Source organism: Dromiciops gliroides, chromosome 5 (assembly GCF_019393635.1).
Source record: "Dromiciops gliroides isolate mDroGli1 chromosome 5, mDroGli1.pri, whole genome shotgun sequence".
NCBI lineage: Eukaryota > Metazoa > Chordata > Mammalia > Microbiotheria > Microbiotheriidae > Dromiciops > Dromiciops gliroides.
The window spans coordinates 301,787,617-301,807,854 of record NC_057865.1 but is presented as its reverse complement, the minus strand read 5'-3'; the positions used below and the strand labels follow the sequence as shown (position 1 = coordinate 301,807,854).

Sequence of the window (20,238 nt, the reverse complement as noted above, 5' to 3'; positions counted from 1 at the left end):
AAAATGAGGAGGTCTGGTGGTAGAGGGCTGGTGGGTTTCTGGCCCTTAGCTGCAATTCGGCCGTTCCCCGCCTATGTATCCAGCAAGGAGAGACCCAGCAAGGTGACCTGCCCTGTCTAGAAGACTCCAGTCCTTGTCTAGTGGGCCAGCTGAAGCCCTGGGAAGCCCTGGGTCCTGGGACTTTTCTCTCATCCCTGCCCAGGGCCCAGTCAAACTAGGCTGAAAGCTGCCCCCCACCCTAAATTTCTTGCCTTAATGGAGCTCCTCAAAGTTTTTCCTCTTCCTTTCTCTGGCTCCTCAGTGCAGCCTGTGCCAAAAGAAGGCATGGTTTGTCAACCTCTGCCCCCCACCCCTAAAATGACTGAAATTAAGGCCCAGGCAGGAAAGGGGACCCTGGAAACTAGAGTGGTACTGTGAAAAGCAGGGACTAGAAGGGAGGGGTTCGAATTAGAAGGTGCCCCCCTCCATCTCTCAACTCCTAGTCTAGAGTTCTTTCCATATCCAGGCCTTTCGCAGCCTCTGGGGCCAAGGGGAGAAAAAGCTTCCATGAGATCACAGCTCACCACCCATCCAGGCTGCTTAGTAAGCTGTGGCACCTTGTACACGTCACTTTCCCATCAATTGGCCTCAGTTTCCCAATTTTTAAAAAGGGGTTTTTACTTGGTAACCCGAAATCACTAAATGCCCTTAGCTTTTCCCCAGGTCACAGGGAGTGCTCCGGGGCACATGTGCACAGCAGACCCATCTGAGGCAGTGTCCCAGGTGGCGGCTGTCATGGCTGCCTCTTTCCTGACCTGATGGCCTGCCTTCCTCGGGGGCCAGAAGTCAGTTCTACTCAGAAACAGGTCTCACCTTACCCACCAAAATAGGCAGAAGTCCATATACAGGGAAGACTGCTTCCCCAGACCAAACGCATTGAATATTCTCCAAGGACTGTCGCCCCTTCATTTCCCAGAAGAAAAAGCAGGCCCAGAGAGGGGCAAGGCCTCCTGTAGTTGGCATGTCTGCCAGTCAAGGCAGGAGAAAAACCCAGGTCTTCTGAGTCTCTGGTCAGTCTTTTCTGGGGAAATCCCTCCTCCTTTGGGTAGCCAGTCCTGGGCTAAGCTCAGGTATCTCTCAGGTTCTCTGGCTAGTTACAGCATCAACCCCTGTTTCTCTAAGACTTCCAGGTTCTCAAAGCAATTTCTGCCAGTGATCCAGCAAGAGGGAGCACAAGCACTAGCACAAGTTCTCCATTTTACAGATGGAGAAAGAAGCTCCAGAAGGGAGGAAGGTAGATCCGAGGAGCAAGGACCATGGTGTCCAGTGATAACCTCTGCTTGGTTTTGTCTGGCCACGTCTCCCTGAGTCGAGGACTGGAGAGAAAACGATTCGGGTGATTGGGCAGAGAGGACACCCACTGGATGACTAGTGTGCCTGGAGGGCCCAGTCTGGCCTTCTCTGCTCCCTCCCCCCTCCTTCTCCCTCTCCAATTCTTTTTTTTTTTTAAAGTGAGGCAATTGGGGTTAAGTGACTTGCCCAGGGTCACACAGCTAGTGTTAAGTGTCTAAGGCCGGATTTGAACTCAGGTCCTCCTGAATCCAAGGCCAGTGCTCTATCCACTGTGCCATCTAGCTGCCCTCTCCTTCTCCAATTCTTAGGGTCTTGACTTTCTGGGTCCCTTCCAACCCAGTCCCCGATAGACCCCAGGCCCAGCTGCAGGCTAGAGTGAGGGAAGCCCTGTCTTCAACTGTCCTGTTCTGGAGCAGGGAGGGATGGGGCATTCATTCCTTCATTTTGTAAAGTAGAGACTTCCTTCGGAAACCATGACAACTCATATCTTTATAGCAGAGGACTAAGCCTTTTCATCAATGAAGATTGCAGAAGAAGACAATGAAGAAGACAGCATTCCCATTAAACAGAATATTTTGTTGACTTTTCAGGGTCTCAGTTAAATGACTTGGCTATGAAACAAAGCTAACTTGGTAAATGTAGTGTTCTTTCCATTGTATCAGGTGAGGCGTAGAGGAATAACCTTCCTTCTCCAGTCCCAACTTAAAAAATAACCCCAAATCACCAGACTTTCCAAGAATTCAGGGCTACATGTTGGGGTTTCCTTTGGATTTGGGGATATAGAATGGTTAGTTGCCATCTGGGGCTCTGTCCTTGGTCTAATGCAGCAGTGGATGATTGGATGGATTGAGGAATGGTTGGATGGATGGATGGTCTAAGGGTTGGTGCCCAGAGGATTCCCACTGAAAGGATGACTCCTAGATAGGAGAGAAGACTTGGCTGGCCTTTCATGAGAGAGGCTGCCAGGAAACGAAGAAAGGGAACCCAAGGGAAGGTGCCCTCCAGCCAGCCAGAATGAGCCCTGGCTCAGACTCACAGAACATTCAAGTTAATGGGACAAACAAGAATGAAGTATTTTCTATGTGCAAGTCATGATGCTAGAAAATGGGAATAGAAACTTGGAGAAACTACAGGGTCCCCCACCCACAAGAAGCTGCAAGGAACATTAGAACAGAGTACTGGAAATCAGGGGGAACGTGGGATTCATCTAGACCATTGAAATCCCCACCCCCCCCAGTGGGTGAGAAAATGACACCTAGAGGAAGGAGGGGCCTGGACCAAGGACACACTGACAGAGGATTTGGGCCAAGATATAACTTCTAACTTCAGTACAATACACTAGAACATCAGAGCTTAGAACAGGGAATATCAGAGCTGGGAGCATGTGGATCAACTGTTCCCACAAATTCACTTTGCAATGAAGGAAACTGAGGTGAGGGGAAATGACTTGCCTCAAGTCACAGTGAGGCAGAAGCAGAACAAAGACCAGACCTCCCTCTGCTGACTCCATGGCTTCCTCCCATGGGCTGCCTCCCTGACATGTCTGAATGTGTCTACTTGAGTTTGTATTGGTGTGTTTTCGTTTGACTATGGGCTTGTATTCACCTAGATGGATGGGCTTCTCTGGGAGGGAAAGTGCTGGATGCCCATTTTTCAAGCATGTTGTCCAAGGAAATCTTGTCCAATCCCAGATGGCTAGATGCCTTTGAAGTCCCTTCCAGCTGGGAGATCCTAATTCTGTATGTATGGGGTGTGTGTGTGTGTGTGTGTGTGTGTGTGTGTGTGAATGTGTGCGTGTGTGTGTGTGTGTATTGTGAGTGTGTGTCGTGGATGTATATGGGGTGTGTGTGCATGGTATGGATGTGCGCTGAATCACCATCTTTCCCAAATTCCTTCCCCTCTTCATGAAACCTCTCTACCCCACCCCACCCCCACATCCTCTACCCAGACTCTTCTCCCTGAGCTTGGAGTCCTTGCTTGGACCCTGGCCTATATGGCTCAGTCTGGCCTAGGATGCCATGCCTCTTGGTTCCCAGAGTCCCCAGAGAGCCAGCATAGGCCATTTCAGAAGGAGGTTTTTCCCTCAGGCAGCCTGGAGTCACTAAGCTGCAGCTATAAATAGGGTGGGCTAAATCCATGGTGCCACCACCACCATCATCATCACCAGCACCAGCACCACCCCCCTGACATCTCCATAGCACTCTACATGTGTTACCTCCTTTGACTCTCACAACCACCCCTGCTGTAAACCAGGTGCTGTTCAGATTTCTTTTATAGAGGAAAGATAGTGACTGCTGGGGTCACAGAGCTAGTAAGTGTCTGAGGCTGACTGGTTTTCCCGAGGCTCAGGCCAAGCTCCATTGGCCCAAAGAGCAGCCTCAGAGCCTGGAAGAACTGCACAAAAGCACAAAGGGGCATGCTGCTGGCCAGGGCTCCCCACCCCTCCCCATCGCACCCCCATTGTCCCTCCCCACACACACTTCCACATATGAAGGAGCCTGCCAGGGGATCCCCCTTCCCACTCCTGTTTCCTCTCTGTGTCTCATCTCCATGCTTTCTCTGGCTTTGTCCTCTCTCCTCTCCCGTCTGCCTCACTCTTCTCTTTCTCTTTATTTTCTCTGACCATGTTATTTATTTCTCTTTCTCGGTCTCGGTCTCTGCCTGTCTGTCCTCCCCTTTGTCCATCTCTCTCTCTCTGATAGTCTCACTGTTCTCTGTGCCTGGGAAAGGCTGACTGAGGAGAAGGTAGATGAGGAACTCCTCACTATTGTAAGTCTGCTGGGGGGAGGCAGATAAAGCTTAGACCAAATGCCCTCCAAGAGTCCTTAGAGCTCAGGTGGCTTCTCTCTGGTCCGCTGTCTGCCACCTCTCTCTCCCTCCTCCTACTGAATCCCCTGTGCAGCCCTTCCCTACAAAAGGGTGCATTCTCATTGAGGATACCTCTGTAGTGTGTTCCCCCCAAGAGCCTACAGCTTCCCCTCTCTCCATAGTCTCTCCATCTCTGAAAGGAAGCTCCCATCATCCTGTGTGGCAAGACGCAGAGAGCTTCAGCAAGTGCTCTCTTGTGACACTCGGAGGAAAGGGCAGAGCCAAGGTAGTTCCAGTGTCTCATTTCCCCTCTCCACTGCAGGGGGAGGCAAAGTGCCATGCTCTGCTTACAGGTCAGAAGCTTTGGAGATTGGGATGTAGAGGTCCCCATGGGCAGGTTCTTAAAAGCCCCAACTCCAGTCTTAGCCCCCTGGGAACCTTGGCTCAGGGGATCTGTCCTGGCAAACTCCCTCCTCCACTTCAGTATTTTCAGCTGTCCAGGCTGGCTGGGCCATAGGTTGACAGAGACCACAGGAACCATGGGCATGCAGACAGCCAGACACATTCCCCCAGGGCAGAATCCTCTCACACAAGACTCTCCAGGACCCTCCTCTGGACTCAGGAACCTCCAGGGGGATCTCTGGGTGTGACCACTTTCATGTGTCCCTGAATGGCTCCTCCCAGAACAGTGGCCTCAGGTCCCCCAAAATCTGACCCTGCCTGGGGGCTTACCTCAGCAGCTAAGTCTTAGGCAAGGTCTGCTCCAGGTGGTTCCCACAGGCTGCCTCTCTGGCTCGCTCCTTCTTATTCTCTCTCTTCACTCCGCCTGCCTCTTTCCCCTTATCTGTCCCTTTTTCCTTTCTCCTCTTTTCCTTCTCGCCTCTTGGGGTTCTTGGGAACTCTGATTTATTGACAAGCCCAGAGAGTGTGTATGTGACCCCAGCCCCTCGGGCTTCGCTCAGCACGGCCCTGCTAGCCCGTCCTCTCCCTCCCTCGCCCTCCGGGCTTTTCTCCCCATCTCTTCTGCTCTGCCCTGTCTTCTCGCTTCCTCCCCCCTGCTTCTTTCTGGATCTCTGGATCTCTCTTTCTCTTGGTCTCTCTCTCTCTCTCTCTCTCTCTCTCTCTCTCTCTCTCTCTCTCTTTCTCCTTCTCCCCCCCCCCCCCCCGCACACCCTCCCCCTGCAGCAACGAGGCCTCAGCGAGGCCGAATCTGGCGAAAAGGAGCTCGCAGCCGTTCAACAGGTAAGGACTCGGCTGGGCTCAGGAATGTGGAAATACGACTCGGCGGCGTAGCCTAGTGAAACGAGCAATATTAATCAGGGCGCCCGCCCGGGGAAAGGAAAAGGTGGAGAGAGCCAGCCAAACTCGGGGCCCGAGCCCAGCACCAGGAGAGAGATCCGCAAAGACAGAGCAAGACAGCCACGAGCCCAGAGAGGCCATCCCAGGGCCTAGAGGCAGAGTCCAGTCAGTGGAAGGGGGGCGGAGACCACGCGGGGGACCCCGGCGTCCCGGGTGAGGGGACCCTGCCTGAGGAGGTGGCCCGCGCGCCTCTCATCCCCAAGCCAGACCGACGAGTTGTCAAGGTAATTTCAACACGTCTGAATGATGGATAGAGACGCGGGTGGTGTCTAGGCCTGCAGCACCTTACACACTCACACTCACACACACACACACACACACACACACACACACACACACACACACACACACACACGGGCCCCATGTAACAAGCACAGCTCCTCCCCCCTCCCTTTGGAGCCCCCTTCTTTCGGAAGTCTCTCCGGGTCTAGGACTCAGATTCTGCCCCCCACGCCCAACTGAAAACACCCGCAGATTCCCGAGCGCCCCCAGCCCTGGCTTTGGTCGCCGCCACGGGAGAACAGCGCTGGTTCCTGGTGGGATCAGAGAGAAAGATGCATACTCGGACACCGCCGCTCCCTACTTAGTCCTAAGCAGGCGGACCCAGCGGAGCGAACCCATCCTGGCAGCCCCCCGGGAACGAGCAGCCAGCTCCTGGCTCCTGGGCCGGCTCCTGATCGCTGGGCTGCTCCTGGCCGGGGCCAAGAGTGCCTTCTCTTCCTCCCCGTAATTCTCCGGGCTGAGGGGCCCCAATGCCGCTGGCAGGGAAATGGGCCAGAGACCCCGGCCAGACGCAGAGTGTGTGGTGTGGAGGGTGCGGAGGCTACAGCCTCTGAGGAGCCGAAGTTCCATCCCCGGGCCCGCTGTCCATCCCCGGGCCCGCGTTCCATCCCTGGGCCCGTGTTCTATCCCCGGGGCGGCGCGTTCCATCGCGGGCAGGCGCGTTCTATCCCCTGGCCCGAGCGCTCTCTTTGGCCACTAACGAGCCACTAAAGATGTTACCCCACCCGCAGAGCGTTCCCCAAGGGAATCTCCCGAGACCCCCCTCATCCTCGGCGCGCCCGGCCCCCGGCCCAGATCACTCACCCCAGCTTCACGTAGAGGACGCCAAAGCAGAGAAACACGTAGAAAATCCACTTGCGAAAGTTTCTGTGCATGATCCAGGAAGATAGACTGAGCCATAAACAGCTGGGGCGGGGGAGGGAGGCCGGGCTGGGGCAAGGGGCGGGGGGAGCCCCGAGGTGCGGAGCGGGGCTCGGGCTTGGGCTAGGCAGCGGCGGCCCGGAGCCCGGCGCTCAGGAACAGGACAGCAACAGAGGCAGCGACGGGGACCGGCACAGGCGGGCGCTGGGCGCGCCCTACCACCATGGTGAGCCTGCCCGCGGCATCCTGAGCCCAGCCCGCCCCGGCTACCGAGCAGTCAACTGGCCCGGGGGCGGGGCTGGGGGGGGGCTTGCGGGGGCGGGGGCGAGGGCGTCTCCCAGGCGGGCGGGGAGGGGGCGCCCAGGATAATTCGCCCAACTGGCCGCAGAGTAGAACCCCAACCCGGGCAGGGGGAGGTTAGGGGGAAGGGGAGCGAGAGGCGGCCCCGAGCCCCCCAGGAAGCGCCTGGGGGTGAGGGTGGGGAGTGGGGAGAGGGACAGCAATGGGAACTGGGATGGGGAGCAGGGACAGGGACTCGGCCAGAAAACCGCACAGATGGCCGCGCGGCAGCTCAGGGCCGCGGCTGTGGCTCCTCAGCGCCCTGGAGTCCCGGCCCCAGTCTCTCTCGGTCCCATGTGCCTTTACTTGTCTGCCGGCCCGCCCGCCCGCCCGCCTGCCTGCCTGCTGCCCAAGGGGAGAGCGAGCGAGCTAGCGAGGGAGCGAGCGAGGGAGGGAGCGAGCGAGGGAGGGAGCGAGCGAGGGAGGGAGCGCACTCTCTTTGGGGAGGAGCTGCCTGCCAAGCTCTTGCGGCCGCAGGTAGAAGCAGTCTCTCTATCTCTCCCTGTCTCTGTGTGTCTCTGTGTGTATGTCTCTCTCTGCCTCCTCTCTCCCCTCTCTCTTTCTCCCTTTTCTTCCCTAGTTTCCAAGATTCATCGTCCTAAATATTTCTCTTTCAGGGGTTTCTGCTTGCTCCTGTGGCTGTGTCCCTGTCCTCGGTCTCAGTCTCTGTCTCTGATGATGAGGGGTGCAGGATGGGGGCAGGGAGAAGAAAGGAGGCAGATCTGGGTGGGAAAATAGGGTGTGAGGGGGTGGGGGGAGCAGGAAAGAGGCGAGTGGAGGTAGAGAAAGAAGGAGGGAAAGAAGGGGGAGGGAGGGGGAGGACACCTGCAGAAGGGGCCCCACCTCCTTGGAGGCTGGAGGGGAGCCCAGGGCGGGCGGCAGGGCAGGCGGGCTGGGGGGGGGGGTGGTTGTGGAGGGAGGACTTGGCAGCCAGAGAGGTTTCTCTGCTCGCTGGCTCCCTGGGGAAGGAGGATCCCCCTCCCCGCACCCCCCCCATCCCCCGTGCCCAGCCTCCCTCCCTCTCTCCCTTCCATCCCCACCCTCCCATCTCCCTCCTTATCAGGCCCAGCTCAGAACCACAGCAGTCAGTGAGGGAGGGTGATGGCCTCAGCCGACTGGTTTCCCTGCCCTGGATCTAGCTGCGGGGGTCGGTCTTCTGCTCCCCCACTTGGAGGCCCAGCTTTCTTTGAGCTCTCCTGCCACGGGGCAAATCTTCAATGGAGGGTGGTGGTGGTAAGAGAAGTAGTAGTATTTATCAGGAATTTAGTCAGTAGTAGTGTGTGTGTGTGGGGGGGGGTGCCCATTTTACAAGTGAGAAAGCCGAGGACCATTGAGCTGAACCACACGCCCAAGGCTAGGGCACTAGGAAGGACAAGAGCCCAGGGTGGAGCTCAGGTTTGTACTCACCACCGGCCTATTTCAACAACCCAGGAAGTTGAGTCTCATTTGGAATAATGATGATGACAATGGGCATTTCTAGATTGCTTTCAAGTTAGTGACCCGTCTCACCTGAGCCTTACAGCAAGGTTTTGATATTAGTATGAAGGTACCATTGTACCCACTTTACTGACGAGGAAACTAAGGCACAGAGAGAGTTAGACCATCAGGTGGTCATACAGCCGCTACAGTCTGAGGCTGGACGCATTCAGTCACACACTCATTCATTCATTCATTCATTCGAGGAGCATTTATTAACTCCTACTGTGTGTTGCCCCCCTGCTAGGTATTGGGAATGCAGGCAAAAAAATTTAAAAAAGGAACTGGTCCTTTCTTCGGAGATCTTCATTCTCATTTGGCCTCGTGTTACCTGACTCCAAGCCTAGCAAAGATCCCCTTTGCTATAGGGGGAATTGAGATGGACAGCCGAAAAGCAGCTTCCTGGGCCTCGGGAATCCATCTGAGCACATTTGTGGTTCAAGGCTCCCTCCATGTTGCAATGGATGCCTCAGTGTCCTGTGGGAGGGTCTCTCTGCCCCAGCCTCCCCCCTCCCAACCCCGAGAGATTAAGAGAACAGGGAAAGAAGGCATTGAGTCTCTTCTTCTCCTCCAACCCCACCCCCAGTCCCAGAGAGCTCTGGGCTCACAGAGGGTGGCCAATAAAGACAAATGGGGTATAGGGCAATGCAATAGGGTTGAGCTGAACTCAGTTGAATGAGGCGGCTGCTTTGGATGGGACTGAATTGAATCGAACTCACCACAACTGAATTGATTTGAAAAGCCCTTTGTCTTTGGGGAGGGACTGCGCTCAGAACCCCCGTAGAGAAGTTTCATCCTCAGTTGAGGGAGGGGGGGGGAGAGGGAGGGAGAGGAAAAAGAGAGAGGGAGACAGAGAGAAGAGGAGAAAGAGAGCGAGAGAGAGCGTGAGAGCGAGAGAGAGATCGAGAGCGAGAGAGCGAGAGAGTGAGCGAGAGAGCGAGAGAGAGAGCGAGAGCGAGAGAGAGAGAGAGAGAGAGAGAGAGAGAGAGAGAGAGAGAGAGAGAGAGAGAGAGAGCGAGAGCGAGAGAGAGAGAAGGGGAGAGAATTGTCTGTTTCTGAGTCGATGTGTATGTCTGTGTGAATGTGTGTGTGCCCAACAAGGGAGATGAGTCTTCTTCTCCAGGATCCAGCTGACTGAGCCCTTTTTCCTGGACAATCCTCCCTCTACCCCCAACCCCCAATCCTCCCTCTCTCTCTTTAGGTTTCAGAACTGGAAGAAGCTCTGGCCCCACAAAGGAATCCCTCTCCCTCTCCCCCTCCCAGGGCCCACGCCCACCCCCAGCCAGCTCACGGCTGGAGCCGGCTGATCCCTCCCTAATCCCCTTAAATCCTTTGAGTCTTCCTCACCACCCCTCTTCCTCCTGACCCCAAAGAATCAATGGGACATACCTGGAAGGGACTGCAGGTCACAAAACGGAGACTGACAGAGCCTGGAAGGCCCTTAGATGGGACATTATTTCGTCAGAAAAAAAGAACTAAGAAAAGACCCTGCTGGGAAAAGGCGGTAGTGGTGGGGGTTTAGCAAATGAAATATCAGAGCTGAGAGAGGTCTTAGAACAGAGAAGGTGGAATATCTGGACTGGGAGGGACCTTAGAACAGGGAATGTCAACGCTGGGGGTGGGGTGGGGCTTAGAACAGAACATGGAAGATCAGGGCTGGGAAGGGCCTTAGAACAGAGGATGTCTGAGGGGTTAGAGGGTCCAGAGCTGTCGCACCCCCTTTTGTCCTTACACATGACAGTTATAAGGAGAGGCATTTGGAATGGGAGCACCAGAATTGATATCCAGTCTCTGCCACAGCCTACCTTAGTGAGTCTGGGTCCCTGTGGGCCTCAGTCCCCTCTTCTGTCATTCACCTCTGAGATTCCTTCTAGTTCTAGCCCTATGTTCCTGCCCAAGGTCTCCCCCAAATCCCACAGATAGGAGGTACCCAATCTCTCTCCTGCTGAGAAGGGGATGACCTCTAGGAGGGAGAGGGGGGTCCTAAAGCTCCTCACCATCTTAGCCCCCCAACCCCGATGTCCTCTCAGCCAGACCCATGGCCGGCTCCCTGTGTGCGGCTGCGGGCACGGGCTGCGAGTCTCAGAGAAGGTGGCCCCGCTGTGCCCCAGTCAGAGGCCCAGGGGCTCTTCCCTTGGGGATTGCTCTAGTGCCATGACTGAGGCTGAAATGCCCAAGGAAGCAGCGGCGACCGAACGAGCGGAGGCCAGGTTACTGAGCGGGGCCGAGCGGCGTCCTGCGCAGGGAGAAGATGTTGCCCGCCCTCCCCCGCCCCGCCAGCTCGGCCGGCCGGAGCGGGCCAACACCTCCCCCTGCAGGGCAGAGAGAGCCATGGCAGGACTGGTCCCATGTGAAGAAACAAACTTGGAAAAGTAAAAGCTGGCATGGTCAGGTCGGCCCCCTCTTTCTACAGCAAAGAGCTGGGGAAACTGAGGCCAGTGGAGGGGGTGAGACTCGCTGTGGGTGACGGTGCATTAGCGGCTGAGGCGGGTCTGGAAGCCGGACCTCCTGAGTCTAACTCCCAAACTAGGGCTCCTCCGCCCCAGGAACAAGGGCGGACGCCTCTTGTTTCATGAATCACGGAGAAGTCCAGGTCCCTAGAGGTGAGCGCAGCGCGAGAGCTCCCTCCCTTCCTCCCCCCAAAAGGACTGGGACGCTGGAGAGCCCAGCCCCAGGCCAGAAGGCTCGGAGTTGGCGATGCCCAGGGCAGCTGCTTCGGCGATCCCGGAGTCCTTTCTTGCGCTGCTGTCCCCGGGGCTGGGGAAAAGAGGGGAGAACAGCGTCTGCTCCGGAACCCAGGGACTCATTCCTTCCTTCTTACCCCTGCCCTTCCTTGCTCTCCTCCCCCCACATCTGTCTAATGGAGTGATCCACCCACAAGCATTTATGAAACCCGTGCTCAGTGCTGGCCCTGCCTTCCTGAGGATGAGCACACAGGTGCCCCGTCACAATTGTACTTTCAATTTCTGCCCGCTCCCACTCTAACTCTATGTGGATTGGTGGGACAATGTGCCCAGGATTGGGGCGGGGAGTAACTAAGACTCTTGTCATGCTATTTGGGTTGGTGCTAAAGAACAAAGTGGCTAAGCCTGCTGGTTGTTGGGAGGGAGTAAACGAGAAGGATCCGGAGTTGGTGTTAGGCAGAGAAGCACCCATGGGACCGGGACCGAAAAAGCAGCCGCCGCCGCTCACCTGGGGGGGGGGGAAGGGAAGGAGAGACCGAGGCAGAGACACAGAGAAACACGCAGATACATGTGTGTAGAGAGACATAAACCTAATCCCCCTAGCTTCCCTATAGTCTACACACACACACACACACACACACACACACACACACACACACACACACACACACACATACATCATATGCCTTTCCCCTTCTTTCTTCTTCCTTCCCCCCTCCCCATCTCCTCCCTCTCCCCACCCCGGCTCAGAACCCTCCAGGGCCTCCTCTTTCCTCTACTTGCTCTCCCTTTTCTCTCTTCTCCTGCTAATCCAGTCAATTCAATTCAGCAGGCATTTCCCCGGTATGTGGAAGTCGCTGTGCCCAGACCAGGGGGGCACAAAAACAAAACTTAAAGTCTATGTCCAGGCCCCCCCCCCCAGGACTACACAGTCCATTGTGTGAGGAGGTTGGTGAGAGACAGGAAGGATAAACAAAAGTAGAAAGTGAAGTTCCAATCCAAGTAGAGGCCTTTGCCAGGGGTGTGTCCTAGCCTTCCTCTCTTTCGCACCTTCTGTCTCGCACTCTCCACTCATCCCTTTCTTCCTCCCTCCTTTCATGCTTTCCCAACTTTTCTTATTTCTCACTCTTCTCCCTTCCTACTACTGATCTTAGCCACTCTCCTTTCTGTCCCCTCTTTTCTTCTCCATCCTGCCTTCCCCCTTCTGTGTGCTCCCTCCTCTTGCCAACAATAGCTGAAATGTAATGGAAAGACCTTGGACCAGAGAGCAGGGGACTGGGGACCCAGTGTGTGACCTAACTTAGTCCTGCTCTCTCTGGGCTTTAGTTTCCTGCTGTGGAGAATGGGTGATTTGAACAAGGTGCTTTCTAAGGCCCCCTTAAGCCCTGACATTCTAGGCTTGAGGGCCCCTCCCACCTCTGGGCCTCAGTTTCCTCTTATGTAAAATTTGGGCCAAAGGAGAGCTGGTGGAGAAAGCTTCAAAAAGCACCTAGGAGATCTGAAGCCAAGTATGTGACTGAGACCGTTGGAAGTGGGTTGCTGCCCTCTACTGGTATTTAGCCACTGTTGGCTGGTGATTGGATTGAGAGCCGGAAGAGGTCAAAATCAATCCAAAACTTTCACTATACAGAGAGATTATTAGAGGCTGACCCACAGTCACAAAGCTAGGGTAAGGGTGTCTGTGTGTCTGTGTTCTATAAGTTTTGTACATGAAAGTTATGTGTGCCCACATGGGGCACAGGTGAGACCAGAGGCTGACAGCTGTCCTTGGAGAGAGGAGGCGCTAGCCCAGAATTCCATCTATCCCCTTTAGCTCCTAGGGAAAATCCTTTGTAGATTTGAGCTGGGCTTTACAAGAGTGCTCCAAGCTATACAGGCAAGGCTGGACTGTCTTCTCACCAAATATCAAATAAACCCATTTCTCCAAGCTGGTAGCAAACAGACCAGAGAAGGTAGACAGAGGAGGAGATATGCCAGGCAATAAATACACAGAGTCAATACACTCTCCCAATGGGAACAAGGTATCTCAGCTCAGCCGAGACAGAGGGTCTGGAATCGCACCCAAGGAGACGTTCCCCAAAGCCCCCGTGTAGCAAGCTGGAAAAGGGCCGTGGTGGAGACTGGGAGCTCCCCTACATGTCAGCTTCTTCCCAGTCTTCATCTCCTGTAAGGAAACTAAATCGAGTCTGTAACCCAGAAACCAGTCTCTCTTCTCTCAAGCTCCCTCCAACTCTAGTCCTTGTTCAGCCATGGACCTTGGAGTGACCAATCCCCCACCAATGAGGAGAGTCTCATGCAAATACAGGTTACACCAGTAAGTCAGAATTTAGGCCCAGGTCTTCAGGACTCAACGTCAAATGCTCTGTCCTCTATGCTACATAATAATGTACAGTAACCAGATTAATGTATCAAGTGTGTTCCAAAAGTTTCATGCAATTTTAAGCATTAAAACCTAAAACTGCGCTGAGATTTTTGGGACAACCTTTACAAAAGGCCGAACATCTGTTACCCTGTTTGTTCCCCAGAAGTCCCCCGATTCCCCATTTTACAGATGAGCAAACTGAGGCAGCCAGTGGCATGCCAGGGTTGTATAGCTAATAACCAATTTAGATGGATTTGGACTCAGATCTTTTTGACTCCAAGTTCAGAATAATATCCAGCACAGTACCTTACTCTCCTCTCTTTCTCTCTCTCATATATGTGTGTGTGTGTGTGTGTGTGTGTGTGTATGTATATATAGTAGGCCTCTCCTCTCCAGGGCACTGACGTGGGCGGATCAATATGGAAAACGGGCTGTTGCCCATGCAGCAGGTTTTCCCTCTCCGAGACATGGGTGGATCCAAAGGAGAGGCAGAGCCAGTACATTTTGGCACCAGTGCCGCCGCAGGAGTTGCTAGAGGGATGTGATGTCTGACATCCAACTGCCTAAGGGACTCCGACTCCTGATTTTTCCTCGGGGTGAACTCCCAAAGCCTTTCCCATATATGGGTATAGCCGCAAGGCAGCTGAGGTTTAAAATCAGGGTTTCCTTCCCTGATATATATATGATACATTTATGCACATACACATACATCATATACATATATTCTAATCCAATACAGATATGGATGGTGATTGAGAAGCCAAAAAAACTTAAGTGTGTAACAGTAAAAAGTTCACAAGACACAGCTTAGTCACAGGACCCTAGTTCAAATCTCCACTCTGCCTCTGTATGTATGACCTTAAAGAAGTCACTTGCCTCAATGAGCCTAATGCTCCTTCAAGCTCTATGCCCATTAACCTATGATGTGCCTTCACAGTCTCAGTCTCCCCTTCTGGGTCACAGTCGCTTCCACCCTTGAAGAGATGGATGTTCCAGAGGTTTCTGTGATTTTTATTTTATTATTTTTTCTTTTTGTATTTATTTTATTTTCCATTTATATGTAAGGGTAGTTTTCAACATTCATTTTCATAAGATTTAGAGTTCCAAACTTTTCTCCCTCCCTCCCTCCCTTTCCTCCCCCCTCCACAAGATCGCAATCAGGTTATATATGTACAATCCACAAGTGTTCTTTTTATCAGTTCTTTCTATAGGGGTGCATAGTAAGCTTCCTCATTAGTTCCTGTGGGTTGTCTTGGATCATTTCAGAGCTGAGGGTAGTTAAGTCATTCACAATTGCTCCTTGAACAATACTGCTGTCACTACTTTGTGCTTTTTAAAAAGGAGGTGGGGACGTGAAAATACCTCTGGTGGTATGGCCCTGCCAGGCTGGTCCTCAGCTAAGGGGAGAGGAAGATCAGGAAAAGGAAGAAGGCACTAGGGAAAGTGAGTGGGAGGTGGAGTCGGACAAGCGTTTCCAAAGCCCCTACGATGTGTCAGGCACCGAGCCAATACAAACCAGCTCCTGCCCTCAGAGAGCTGCCAGTCTTCCATGGGAAGACAACACATTAAAGGGAGGTGAAAGTGGGGAAGAAGAGGACAGGTTACCCATGGAGGAACATGGTGGTAGAGTCCTCAGAAGGGAGGGTCACTGCTCTGGGCCCATCCTCATACAAGAAGTAGCAGGAAGAGCTCCCCAATGGGACAAAGAGACCCTGGGCAAGGCTTGGGGGAAGGGAGGCAGAGAAGGAAGGCTGTTGAAGGGGGGGCGGTCCAGAGAAAAGCACCCATGGCTGCTCTAGGCCCATCCTAAGAATGATTGACAGAGGCCGAGGGGGAGGGATGGCCAGGCTTGTTCCTTAGTTACCTGGGCATATCTTTCCCCTCTACCACTGCCCTCCAACTCCATAACCCAATGAGAAAACACCTGGGCCAGCGACCGGTCCAAAATGGGACATTCCCTCCTCTTCCCTGCCCCAGTACCTGCCCTACCAGCCTGGGGGGTCCAGGCTTCCAACCTAGGAGTCAACCTGAACTCTTCCCTCTCTCTCACCCCCCTCCCTTCCAAGCTGGTGCCAAAGCCTTGTGACATCTCTTAAACGTGCACCCTTCTCCCCTCTCACCCCACCCTGGGGCAGGTCCTCATCACCTCATACCTGGACTATTGCCATGGCTGCCGCCTCAAGTCTCTCCCTCCAGTTCCTCCTCCATTTAGTCACCAAAGGGGTTTTCCTAAAGCCAGGGTCAAGGGGCAGCTAGGTGGCGCAGTGGATAAAGCACTGGCCTTGGATTCAAGAGGACCTGAGTTCAAATCCAGCCTCAGACACTTGACACTTACTAGCTGTGTGACCCTGGGCAAGTCACTTAAGCCTCATTGCCCTGCAAATAAAAACAAATGAACAAACAAACAAACAAAAAACCTAAAGCCAGGGTCTGACCATGCCATCCCCCTACTCGATAGACTCCATATCATCTCCAGAATCAAATAGGACCTCTTTTAGCATGCAGTGCCTTTCTTAACCTAGCCATTCCCACCTTTCTGACCCCCAACACACACACACACACACACACACACACACACACACACACACTCTCTCTCTCTCTCTCTCTCTCTCTCTCTCTCTCTCTCTTTCTGTCTCTGTCTCTCCCTCACAGAAGACTCCAAACATTTTCTCTGCTTGTTGCCCATGACTGGGAGGCCTTCCCAGCTCTGACTTTTCCTGTTCTCAGGCCCCTCCCAGCCCTAACATCCCCTGTTCTAAGTTCCCTCCCAGCTCTGATATCCCCTTGTGAAATTCTATAGTTTCCCATTTCATTTTCCCTGCACCCAAAAGGGGCAGTGTGTGTTCTATAGGAGGAAGCGCTCGGGATGCTTCCACCTCCCCCACTGGGGGCTTTTCCAGCATGCCAAGCCCTGTGTTCCCCGAGCCCAGGCTCAGTCCCAGGGCCTCATGTGGGGCTTGACCTTTAGAACCCCCCATCCTGAGCCAGAATCTCCTTCCCTCCACTCACACATGGAAGCAGGACAGGTAGGACAGAGAGTGGATTTTACCTAGAATGGGTTCGAGCCTTATGGAGAGCTATTCTTGTTATTTCAATCTCTGTCTTTTCTGGATATTCCTGTCTCACCCTAGAGTGAATGTTCCCTAGGTAATCAATCAACCTTGAAGCAAAACCAGCCAGTGATGGTGCTGATGGCCACTGGACAGCACCATAGTGCACATAGCCCTGGGTCTGGAGTCTGGAAGACTAATCTTCTCGAGTTCAAATGTGACCTGAGACACTTCCTAGCTGTGTAACCCTGGACAAGTCACTTCACTCTGCTTACCTCAGTTTTCTCACATCTAAAATTAGCTGGAGAAAGAAATGGCCAACTGTTTCAGTATCTCTGCCTAGAAAACCCCAAATGGGGTCACAGATAATCGGACACGATTGAAAAGATGGAACAACAGAGTACAGGCAACATTCTTCCTGTGAAGTCCTCCACTTCTTTGCCAAGCAGAGGATTCGGCAGGAGTTCTTCACCTGCCCTGTGTCATGGGCCCTTTTGGCCCAAGTGCACAAAATGTAAAACAGGATTTCCAAGGAAATCACTCACATTGAAATACAACTCTCAAAATATCTTTAAAAAACAACTTCCTGGCCCTCAGGTCAAGATCCCTGGTATATATCTGGGATTTTGTTTTCTGCTTTTCTAACAAGTCTCTGTCCCCTGGGGGGGGGCAGATACAGAAATAATCACCATAATAACGTTCATATTCGCTCACCTTTGCCCAGTCCTTCACAGTTTACAAACCACTTTCTGGTCCTCCTGACCACACTGTGAAGTGTGGGAATCTCATCACCATTTTATAGAGGAAGGAAGAAAGGCGCAGGGCTGCAGTCACTTGCCCAAAACCACACAGGAAGTTGGCAGGACCTGGGGAGCCTGACTGTGTTCAGAACTCTTTCCACTGGGCCTCAGTTCCTCCAGTGAGTTCAGAATGACCCCTGCTCCATCTGAAATACAACAGGCTGGTCCAGAGAGTCATTGGACTAATTTAAAACCATTATTTTTTTAAAGTCTGTTTTTCCATATATGTCAAGAAATTATTAAAAACTGCACAAGACAAAGAGTAAATTGTCTCAGGTTTTAGAAAAAAATCTATCTCCCAAATCCCAAAATATCTTACAAAATATAAGCAACCAAAAATTATACTCCCAAGGACAGAGCACTGGCATGCAAGGACATGGCACCCCAAGTGGAGGGAGGGCGAGGGGCTGCAAAGGCAGAAGAATAGATGTCTCTAGCCTCCACTGTGACCTGGGCCATTGCCAGTCTTCCTGACTTTTGTCCTGCCATTAGACTCTGATGACCCAGGAGAGAGTGAGGCCGAAGACTCGGTGCAGCTCTAGCTCACAAATCCAATTCATGAGCGAGTCAAGAAGACATCACCCTAGTGATTGTCATTGGTCCTCTTTGATGAGGAAGGATGAACAATGACAACCATGGTTCCTGCCATTCTTGGCACTCACAGACTCCCTCTGTCCTAATGGAGTCTATCGATGATGCAAATGTTGAAGGATCTACCTTCTCCCTTTTTCTCTTGTTTGGCCCAGCCTTTTCTGGTTTCTAGTTCATGGCACCTCCAATATTCCTCCATAATTTTTCAAAGATGGCACAAGATAAAGGGATTCCACAGTCATAGCCACCACAGTCCTTATAAGTAGCCTAGAATGCACCATAGGATTATAGATTCAGAGCTGGAAGGGCCTTTAGAGACCCTATATCCCACCCCACCCCCTATTAGTCAGATGGGGAAACTGACCCAAGGTCATACAGTTGACAAGTGGCAGAACCAGAATTTGGACCCAGGTCCTCTGACTTTCTTGTTTGTTTGTTTGTTTTGTGGGGCAATGAGGGTTAAGTGACTTGCCCAGAGTCACACAACTAGCAAGTGTCAAGTGTCTGAGATCAGATTTGAATTCAGGTCTTCCTGAATCCAGGGTCAGTGCTCTATCCACTGCACCACCTAGCTGCCCCCTCCTCTGACTTTCAATACATGCTGTACCTCGATGCCAGCCTGGCGACTTATTCTCACTAAGATTAGCTAAACTTTTGTCTCTTCATTAACTTGGGCTTCTTTTTTGTTCATTTTAGCTTTCTTTTAATCATAAAAGTATTTTATTATTTTCCAGTTACATGTAAAGATAGTTTTTGTCATTTGTTTTCATGGGATTTTAGCTCCAAATTTTTCTCTTTCCCCCCCTTCCCTCCCCCCTCCCCAAGAAAGAAAGAAATCTGATATAGGTTTTATATGTATAATCACATTAAACATATTTTTTCATTAGTCATGTTGTGAAAAAAGAACCAGAACAAAAGGGAAAAACCTCAAAAAAGAAAAAGAACAAAAAGTAGAAACAGTATGGTTCAATCTTCATTCAGATTCTATAGTTCTTTTTCTAGACATGGAGAACAATTTCCATCATGAGTCCTTTGGAATTGTCTTGGATCATTGCATTGCTGAGTAGAGCTAAGTCTATCACAGTTGATCATCACACAATGTTGCTGTTACTGTGTACAATGTTCTCCTGGCTCTGCTCACTTCACTCAGCATTAGTCCACTTAAGTCTTTCCCGGTTTCTCTGAAATCTGCCTGCTCATCATTTCTTACTGCACAATAGTATTCGATTACATACATATACCACAACTTGTCCAGCCATTCCCTCCCCCCACCCTTTTTTCTTTTTTTCGGAGCAATGAGGGTTAAGTGACTTGCCCAGGGTCACACAACTAGTGTCAAGTGTCTGTGACCGGATTTGAACTCAGGTCCTCCTGAATCCAGGGCCAGTACTTTATCCATTGTGCCACCTAGCTGCCCCCAGCCATTCCCCAACTGATGGGCATTCCCTCGATTTCCAATTCTTTACCACCACAAAGAACTGCTATAAATATTTTAGTACATGTAGGTCCTTTTCCCTCTTCTATGATCTCTTTGGGATACAGACCTAGTAGTGGTATTCACAGTCCCATAGCCCTTTGGGAATATTAACTTGGGTTTCAATTCCCTATTATTCAGTTTTCCTCCAGCCTTCTGAATCCCCAAATCTCTCTCTTTGGTAAAGAAAATAGAAGCAGAGCCAGAGTTGAGTAGTTTTGCCTTGTGTTCTTACTGTGAGCCATCAGCCTAGTCCAAGTCAGTCTTGATCCCTCTTTCATGCTCCTGGGGACTCCAAGTTAGCTTAAACCAGCCATCTTTTTCCCGTCAGCCTTCATCAGTGCCCTGCCTTGACTGCCCATGTGCCCTTTAACTCTGCTCCTCAGTTTGATCCTCGGACCCAATGAGGGGGTCCTGTGGTATATGATAGTGATGGAATATTATTGTGCTATAAGAAATGACAAGCAGGAGGATTTCAGAAAGGCCTGGACTGATGTAGAGTGAAGTGAGAAGAACCAGGAGAACATTGTGCACAGAGACAGCGATATGGTTTGAAGACCTGTGAATGACTTAACTATTCTCAGTAATACAATGATCCAAGACAATTCCAAAGGACTAATGATGAAACATACTATCCACCTCCAAACAAAGAACCGATATTCATTAAACACAGACTGAAGCGTGCTATTTTTCACTTTATTTCTTTCATTCATTTGAATCTTCTTATGCAAAATGACTACTATGGAAATGTTTTACATAATTGCACATGCATAATCTATATCTGATTGTGCCTGGGGAGGGGATGGAGGAAGTAAGGGAG

The 20,238-nt window shown here is 52.1% G+C and overlaps 1 protein-coding gene across 1 annotated transcript in view; it reads right to left on the bottom strand.

Annotated features, from left to right (window-relative positions):
* The window catches only part of WNT7B (Wnt family member 7B), a 94,462-nt gene extending 87,758 nt beyond the window's left edge, over positions 1-6,704 (bottom strand). The window contains exon 1 of the mRNA XM_043968339.1: positions 6,586-6,704. Coding sequence (XP_043824274.1) covers positions 6,586-6,656 — 71 coding nt within the window. The 5' untranslated portion in view covers positions 6,657-6,704. The remainder of the gene's footprint in view (positions 1-6,585) is intronic.
* Between the last annotated feature and the right edge of the window lie 13,534 nt (positions 6,705-20,238).